The sequence below is a fragment of the Oncorhynchus mykiss genome, chromosome 28 (assembly GCF_057628025.1).
Source record: "Oncorhynchus mykiss isolate SJ-2025 chromosome 28, ASM5762802v1, whole genome shotgun sequence".
NCBI classification, from domain to species: domain Eukaryota; kingdom Metazoa; phylum Chordata; class Actinopteri; order Salmoniformes; family Salmonidae; genus Oncorhynchus; species Oncorhynchus mykiss.
Window position 1 is genome coordinate 8653529 of NC_143049.1, and position 8490 is coordinate 8662018.

General features: G+C 42.2%; 1 protein-coding gene across 1 annotated transcript; it reads left to right on the forward strand.

Annotated features, from left to right (window-relative positions):
- Positions 1–877: 877 nt before the first annotated feature.
- Positions 878–4549, forward strand: LOC110508433 (G protein-coupled receptor 35-like). Its single transcript, XM_021588950.3, has 2 exons — positions 878–1054; positions 3515–4549. Exon 2 carries the CDS (start codon positions 3521–3523, stop codon positions 4493–4495), a length of 975 nt encoding a protein of 324 aa, XP_021444625.3. The 5' UTR covers positions 878–1054; positions 3515–3520; the 3' UTR covers positions 4496–4549.
- The last annotated feature ends 3941 nt before the right edge of the window (positions 4550–8490 follow it).

Genomic DNA, 8490 nt, shown 5'->3' on the forward strand with positions numbered 1-8490 from the left:
AAGTGTGACCTATTTCCTTCAAAGCTGCTTGTCACAGGTCATTTCTTGGTCCAATTTTCACTCCAGTTGTCAAAAAATGTACCTCTCTTTTCATTCTCTTAATCTCCCAGAATGAAACATTGACCCATTTACAACATTGCTTTTGGGGCTGATTGGAGCTGGAAAGACAGTCTTTCAGAAGAAGACAATCAATTTATTCTTGTCCAATCAGTCCCCTGGTGCTCCAGTCCTGACCTCCGACCTCTACTTCCGTCTCCCCGCTGACCCGTTTTTCCCCTTCAACTCTCCTGACGGAAATTGTCCCTTGATGAGATATTGTGTAAGACAAAAAGGAATGGAAGAAAAATGCCTCAATGTGAAGAGAGGTGAGAGGGTCAAGATGAAAATACAGTTTTGCAATATTTTATGCCTTTCAAAATCACACAAATCTTGGCTACAGTGTCTAATGACCTATACAGTTACATGTAAACCACCCCAACAACTGTCACAGTTGAGTGATTATTTCAACATTTCAGTTTCAGAGGAGGGAGTTGAGTAAAGCAAAACTCTCTCGTCTGAAGATATTCTGGTGAAACAACACCCTTACCTCCTTACTGACTTTATTGTCCCCGTGGGGAAATGTTGTTGCAGTGTCATGTACACAACCCTCAGTGCATTTGTTTCTACCTTCATCATTCTGTTTGAGCACAAAGAGCAGCCAGTGGTTTTCTGTACGTGACACAGGTCAATACTGCACACCCTGGCCTAACTATACTTCACTCTCCCACGGCCCTGTTGACATAGCAACACTGCTTCCTCCCTAACCAGGAGAGGCGGTCCGTCACAAAGCAAAACATGCAAATTGAGGTTTGGATCACCCCACATAGTCTTTTTATGTGACTGACATATACTTCCTCTATCAAGGTTTAGATAGAAGCTAGGAAGATAGACAATACTTTACAGAAGTCCCAAACGAGCATTTAAGCAATATATGTCAAATTGTAACATGGAACTGAGTTTCAGATCCTAAATCAGCCATTCTAAAGTTCTGACAAAAGAAAAGTTCAAGTGAAAGGTGAGTAATATTTGGTCTTAAAAATATTAAATGACGTAGGCTACACATATGGCTATTGATGGAGTATTTCTGACACAGTGCCTTCAGAAAGTATTCACACCCCTTGAGTTTTTCCAAATTTCGTTGTGTTACAGCTTGAATGTAAAAATGATTACGTTTAGATGTTCCCCGGGTCATTGGCCGACAGACAATGCCCCATAATGTCAAAGTGGATTTTTTTGTTGTTGCTTATTAATAAAACAAAATATTCATTCAACCCCTTTGTTATGACAAGCCTAAATATGTTCAGGAGTAAAAATGTGCTTAAGAAGTCACATAATAAATAATAAAGTGAAATAAAGTTACGTAAAGTTAAATCAAGTTTGCACCCCACACACAATTATCTGTAAGGTCCCTCAGTCGAGCAGTACATTTCAAACACAGATTCAACCACACACACGGCGGGGAGGTTTTCCGATTTCTCGCAATGAAGGGTACGTAGATAAAAAATAAACAGACATTGGAATATCTCTTTTGAGCATGGTGAAGTTATTAATTACACTTGGGATGGAGTATCAATACACCCAGTCACTACAACTATATAAGCATTAAAACAGTGAATGTTCCTGTGCGGCCCGAGTTGCAGCTTTAACTTAAATCTACTCGAAAATCTATGACAAGACCTGATAATGGTTGTCCAGCAATGATCGACAACCAATTTGACAGAGCTTGAAAACCTCTGAAAAGAATAATGGGCAAATGTCGCACAATTCAGGTGTGGAAAGCTCTTAGTGACTTGCACTAGAAAGGCACAGCTGTAATTGCTGCCAATGGCGCTTCTACAAAGTGCTGTGAACACTTATGTAAATCAGATGTTTGTGTATTTCATTTTCAATACATGTGCTAAAAATTGGGGTATTGTGTGTAGATGGGTGAGATTTTTGTTTGAGCATTTCATCCGTTTTGAATTCAGACTGTAACACAACAACGTGTGGAATAAGTCAAAGGGTATGAATACTGTGAATGTCACATGTTCACTTGAACAACAACGGTATATTGTGATAATCCAATCTCCTGGCAATATTTGCAATGTATCAAAGATGTATTTCACCGTGCAATTACTGTGTCTTGGTGAACCATTTTAAAAGATAACCTATTTGTGGTTTTGCAGAGATGTTTGTCAGTTAGTGGGAAACCCACACCATTATGAATCATTTACATACGGAACTCTCATTTCCTTATAACTGTAGACGCCTGACCTGCAGTTTCACCCCGACAAGAGACAAAAATAAATAAAAAGCAACTTATTCTAAAGCCTTTTCTTTGGAAGAAATAATATAACATCAGTCCCTGAGAGTGAAAGTGAAAGAAGAGGGGGAAATAACAGGTATGATTTTGTTTATATGAGTGTCTGGCTAAATAAGCTATGTTTATGCACTGAGGAACCGCATTGTTCCTGTAGATCTGGTGCACACAAATACTCATATTTGTGAGAGTCTACTACTATGAGTACAGCTCAATAGTCTGAAGTGGATTCTCTCCTTGCCTTTACTTCATTCTTGACTCCCGAGTGGCGCAGCGGTCTAAGGCACTGCATCTCAGTGCAAGAAGCATCACTACAGTTCAAATCCAGGTTGAATCACATCTGGCCGTGAGTCCCATAGGGCGGCGCACAATTAGCCCAGTGTCGTCCGGGTTTGGCTAGGGTAGGCCGTCATTGTAAATAAGAATTTGTTCTTAACTGACTTGCCTAGTTAAATAAAAATACATATAAAATCATCGGTACTCATCTGAAAAGAGACCAGAGGTGAAAGAAACAGAATTACGGTGTTTGTTCTCAACTTACTTCACATTAGAGCAGATTAAAAGACAACTGCACTTCCTGATTTTTCTTAGTTTATCATCAATGCTCATTATGAATGTCATGTATTGTCATGTTGTGTCTTGTTTCTGTCCTTTCCTTTCACCCTGTCTCCCCCTGCTGGTCGTTTTAGGTTACCTTTTCTCCCCCTCTTTTCCCCCAGCTGTTCCTTGTCTCCTCCTAACTACCTCGTCACCCCTTTTCCCACCTGTTCCCTTTTTCCCTCTGATTAGTCCTCTATATCTCTCTCTGTTTCTGCTCCTGTCTTTGTCGGATTCTTGTTTGTGTGTCTCATGCCTGAACCAGACTATCATCGTGTTTGCTGCAACCTTGTCCTGTCCTGTCGGAATCTACCTGTCCATCTGAGCCCACGTGTGTTCATCATTAAAGAAACTCTGTTTGTTAATTCGCTTTTGGGTCCTCATTCACGCACCTGACAATGAAATGCTAGCGGCCATGAATGAAGGCAAACGAGAGTTGTCTTGAGGGTGTGGCTTGTCTCGCTTCTCACAAGTGTAGCAGGTCGTGAACTCTGCAAAAAAAACTTTCTACACTCAGAGAAAAAGAACAGTAAATGACAGTAAATGATAAATCATGTTTTTTTTACAATCTCTCTTCAGGTAGCTATGTGTGACACGAACACCATCCACATACACATCCTCCAAGGAGTGAGCTACCTTTCTGTGTTTCTGGTGGGCCTGCTACTCAACATGGCGTCTCTACGTGTCTTCTTCGTCAAACGGGCCACGTGGACGGACACACACATCTACATGCTGAACCTCGCAGCCGCCGACTGTGCCCTAATCCTCTTCCTCCCTTTCCGCATCTATGATGCCTTCCAGAGTCTGCCCATAACGCCCTTCTGCACGTTTCTTATCTCAATACATTACATCAACATGTACGCCAGTATCTTCACTGTCACCGCCATCAGCGTCCACCGCTACCTGGCGGTCAAGTTTCCATTCCAGACCAGAGCGTGGCGATCAAAGAAGGTGGCTGTGGCAGTGTGTGGGGCCATATGGGTCACGGTAGTAATGATATGTGGTGTGTTCAGTGATGCCAACCATCCCCAAAAACTATTTACATGCTATCAGAGATGTAAAGAAATCCCATTGCCTGTTGGGTTCCTTGCGGTTCTAGAAGTGCTGGGGTACCTTCTCCCGCTCTTGAATATAGTGTTCTGTTCCACACAGACCATAATGGTTCTGCTGAAGGAGAAGGATCAGGATGAAACCACTGTGGAAAAGAGGAACATCATTGGCATTATAACAGCCAACCTGATCGTCTTTGTGGTTTGCTACACCCCCATCCATCTTGGGTTTCTGCTGAAGTACCTGGCCAAAACAAACCACTGGGAAACGTTAGACTGGGATGGTTTTTGGCAGGTTTGTGAATGGATCGCTACCACAAACTGCTTCTTGGATTCCATTAGTTGTTACTTTCTGTTGAAAAAGTTTTATTCTAAAGCCAGTAGATCAGCAGAAGTTGACAGAGGCTCGGAGATGGCATTAACCACCAATCAAGCTATGAACACACACACCTACCCCAATAATGAGTCATCATACCCCTCTCTGCCTCCATGTATTACACCGCCAGAATAACGTCATCATGTTTTTTGACAACATCTCTATTATTAAAATCATATTTTAAATAAAGTGTGTATATGTGTGTGTCTGTGCGTGTGTGTGAGTGCATGCGTGTATGGGTTTGTTTGTGTGTGTGAGAGAGAAAGGGACCAGAAGTCCCCAACACAGGTGTGGTGGTTTAGGGTTAAGGTTAGAATTAGAGTTGGGGTTAGAATTAGGTTTAGGGTTAGGAGCTACAGTAGGGTTAGTTTTAGGGTTAGGGTTAGGAGCTAGGGTTAAGGTTCAGGTTAGCTTTTACGGGTAAAGGTTAGGGTACCGGTTAGGTTTAGCGGTTATGGAAAATAGGATTTTAAATTGTACTGAATTGTGTGTCAAGGTCAAGGCCAGTAATACAAGACTGTGTGTGTGTCTGTGTGTCTGTCTGTGTGTCTGTCTGTGTGTCTGTCTGTGTGTCTGTCTGTCCATGTGTGGTTGTAAATGTGAATGCTATACAGTTGAAGTTGGAAGTTTATATACACCTTAAGCAAATACATTTAAACTCTGTTTTTCAAAACTCCTGACATTTAATCCTTGTAAAATTCCCTGTCTCAGGTCAGTTAGGATCACCACTTTATTTTAAGAATGTGAAATGTCAGAATAATAGTAGAGAGAATGATTTATTTCAGCTTTTATATCTTTCATCACATTCCCAGTGGCTCAGAAGTTGACATACTCAATTAGTATTTGGTAGCATTGCCTTGAAATTGTTTAACTTGGGTCAAACGTTTCGGGTAGCCTTCCAAAAGCTTCCCACAATAAATTGGCTGAATTTTGGCCCATTCCTCCTGACAGAGCTGGTGTAACTGAGTCAGGTTTGTAGGGCTCTTTGCTCGCACATGCTTTTTCAGTTCTGCCCACAAATTTTCTATAGGATAGAGGTCAGGGCTTTGTGATGGCCACTCCAATACCTTGACTTTGTTGTCCTTAAGCCATTTTGCCACAACTTAGGAAGTATGCTTGGGATCATTGTCCATTTGGAAGACCCATTTGCGACCAAGCTTTAACTTCCTGACTAATGTCTGGAGATGTTGCTTCAATATATCCACATAATTTTCCTGCCTCATAACACCATCTATTTTGTGAAGTGCACCAGTCCCTCCTGCAGCAAAGCACCCCCACAACATGATGCTGCCACTCCGTGCTTTACAGTTGGGATGGTGTTCTTCGGATTGCAAGTCTCCCCTTTTTCCTCCAAACATAACAATGGTCATTATGGCCAAGCAGTTATATTTCTGTTTCATCAGACCAGAAGACATTTCTCCATGTGCAGTTGCAAACCGTAGTCTGGCATTTTTTTATGGCGGTTTTGGAGCAGTGGCTTCTTCCTTGCTGAGCGGCCTTTCAGGTCATGTCGATATAGGATTCGTTTCACTGTGGATATAGATATTTTTGTACCTGTTTCCTCCAGCATCTTCACAAGGTTCCTTTGCTGTTGTTCTGGGATTGATTTTCTCTTTTCGCACCAAAGTACGTTCATCTCTAGGAGACAGAACACTTCTCATTCCTAAGCGGTATGATGGCTGTGTGGTCCCATGGTGTTTGGGTAGCCTTCCACAAGCTTCCCACAATAAGTTGTGAATTTTGGCCCATTCCTCCAGACAGAACTGGTGTAACCGAGTCAGGTTTGTAGGCCTCCTTGCTCGCACACGCTTTTTCAGTTCTTCCCAATAGTAGTACTTGCGTACTATTGTTTGTACAGATGAACGTGGTACCTTCAGCGTTTGGAAATTGCTCCCAAGGTTGAACCAGACTTGTGGAGGTCTACAATTTTTATTCTGAGGTCTTGGCTGATTTCTTTGGATTTTCCCATGATATCAAGCAAAGATGCAGTGAGTTTGAAGATAGGCCTTGAAATACATCCACAGGTACACCTCCAATTGAATCAAATGATGTCAATCAGAAGCTTCTAAAGCCATGACATTATTTTCTGGAATTTTCCACGCTGGTTAAAGGCACAGTCAACTGTATGTAAACTTCTGACCCACTGGAATTGTGATACAGTGAATTAGAGGTGAAATAATCTGTCTAAACAATTGTTGGAAAAATGACTTGGCATGAACGCCAAGCATCCCGTCTGGAGGAATTAGATGTCCTAACCGACTTGCCAAAACTGTAGTTTGTTAACAAGAAGTGGAAGAACCTAAATGTATGTAAACTTCCAACTTCAACTGTATTTAGCATAGTTTCATATGCTAAATATGATGCTAAATATTTTTGGCAAATATGCTAAATATTTTTGGCAAATGTTGAATGTTGTACCATTTTTATTTTTATGAAATTCACTGAGCAGGATGTTCCTCCCCTTCCTCCTGTGAGGAGCCTCCATTGCACAATGCAGTTGTGAGCTTATATTATACTACAACATCAGTCTAACTGAATACGGATGTTGTGTTGGCTGAATGTTCCATGCAGGATCCTGAATGTTCTTTAGCTGGTGAACATTGTCTTGTGTTGGGCAAGATTTGAAAAGGCACACACACACCTGTCTATATAAGAGCACACAGTTGACATTGCATGTCATTGCAAAAACCATCCATGATGTCGAAGGAATTGTCCGTTGGGCTCAGTGACAGGATTGTGTTGAGGTACGGCTCTGGGGAAAGTTACCAAAACATTTCTGCAGCAATGAAAGTCCCCAAGAACACAATGGCCGCCATCATTCTTAAATGGAAGAAGTTTGGAACCACCAAGACTCTTCCTAGAGCTGGCCGCCTAGCCTAACTGAGCTAACGGGGAAGAAGGGCCTTGGTCAGTGAGGTGACCAAGAACCCGATGATCACTCTGACAGAGCTCCAGAGTTCCTCTGTGGAGATGGGAGAACATTCCAGAAGGACAATCATCTCTGCAGCACTCCACCAATCAGGCCTTTATGGTAGAGTGGCCAGACGGAAGCCACTACTCAGTAAAATGCACATGACAGCCCGCTTGGAGTTTGCCAAAAAGCACCTAAAGGACTCTCAGACCATGAGTAACAAGATAGTCTCTGGTCTGATGAAACCAAGATTGAACTCTTTGGCCTGAACGCCAAGCATCCCGTCTGGAGGAAACCTTGCACCATGCTTACGGCGAAGCATGGTGGTGGCAGCATCATGCTGTGGGGATGTTTTTCAGCGTCAGGAAGACTAGTCATGATTGAGGGAATGGTGAACGGTGCAAAGTACAGAGAGATCCTTGATGACTGGGGCGAAGGTTCACCTTCCAACAGGACAACGGCCCTAAGCACATAGCCAAGACAACTCAGGAGTGGCTTCAGGACAAGTCTCTGAATGTCCTTTAATGGCCCAGACAGAGCCCAGACTTGAACCTGATCGAACATCTCTGGAGAGACGTGAAAATGGCTGTGCAGCGACGCTCCTAATCCAACCTGACGGAGCTTGAGAGGATTTGCACAGAGGTATGGGAGAAACTCCCCAAATACAGGTGTGCCAAGCTTGTAGCGTCATACCGAAGAAGACTCGAAACTGTAATCCCTGCCAAAGGCGTTTCAACAAAGTACTGAGGAAAGGGTCTGAACATTTATGTAATTGTGATGCTATTTTTAATACATTTGCAACAATGTATAAAAACCTGTTTTTGCTTCGCCATTATGGGGCATTGTGTGTAGATTGTTTTTTCCCTCGTCAATGTAGTCATTTTTAGAATAAGGCTGTAATGTAACAAAATGTGGAAAAAGTCAAGGGGTCTGAATATTTTCCGAATTGTCATATGTCAGTTGTGCAGAGCTGAGGACAGAGTCAAGCGCAGGACACAGAACTGAGTAAAATAACGTACTTTACTCTGAAAAATAAATCAGCCAAAATAATCCATTCAGGGATAACAAACCCTAACACAAACGACTAACCCAAACCAGGAATAATCACGTACAGAACATAATGGGAACCAGAGGGTTAAATAGGGAAATAATAATAACGTGATGGGAACCAGGACTGTGCACACTCAAGACTTAACAAAGGGAAAAAAGAACTGTGAAT

Excerpts from the sequence above, each read along its gene's own strand:
- LOC110508433 (XM_021588950.3), top strand. The coding sequence starts at position 3,521 with ATGTGTGACACGAACACCATCCACATACACATCCTCCAAGGAGTGAGC.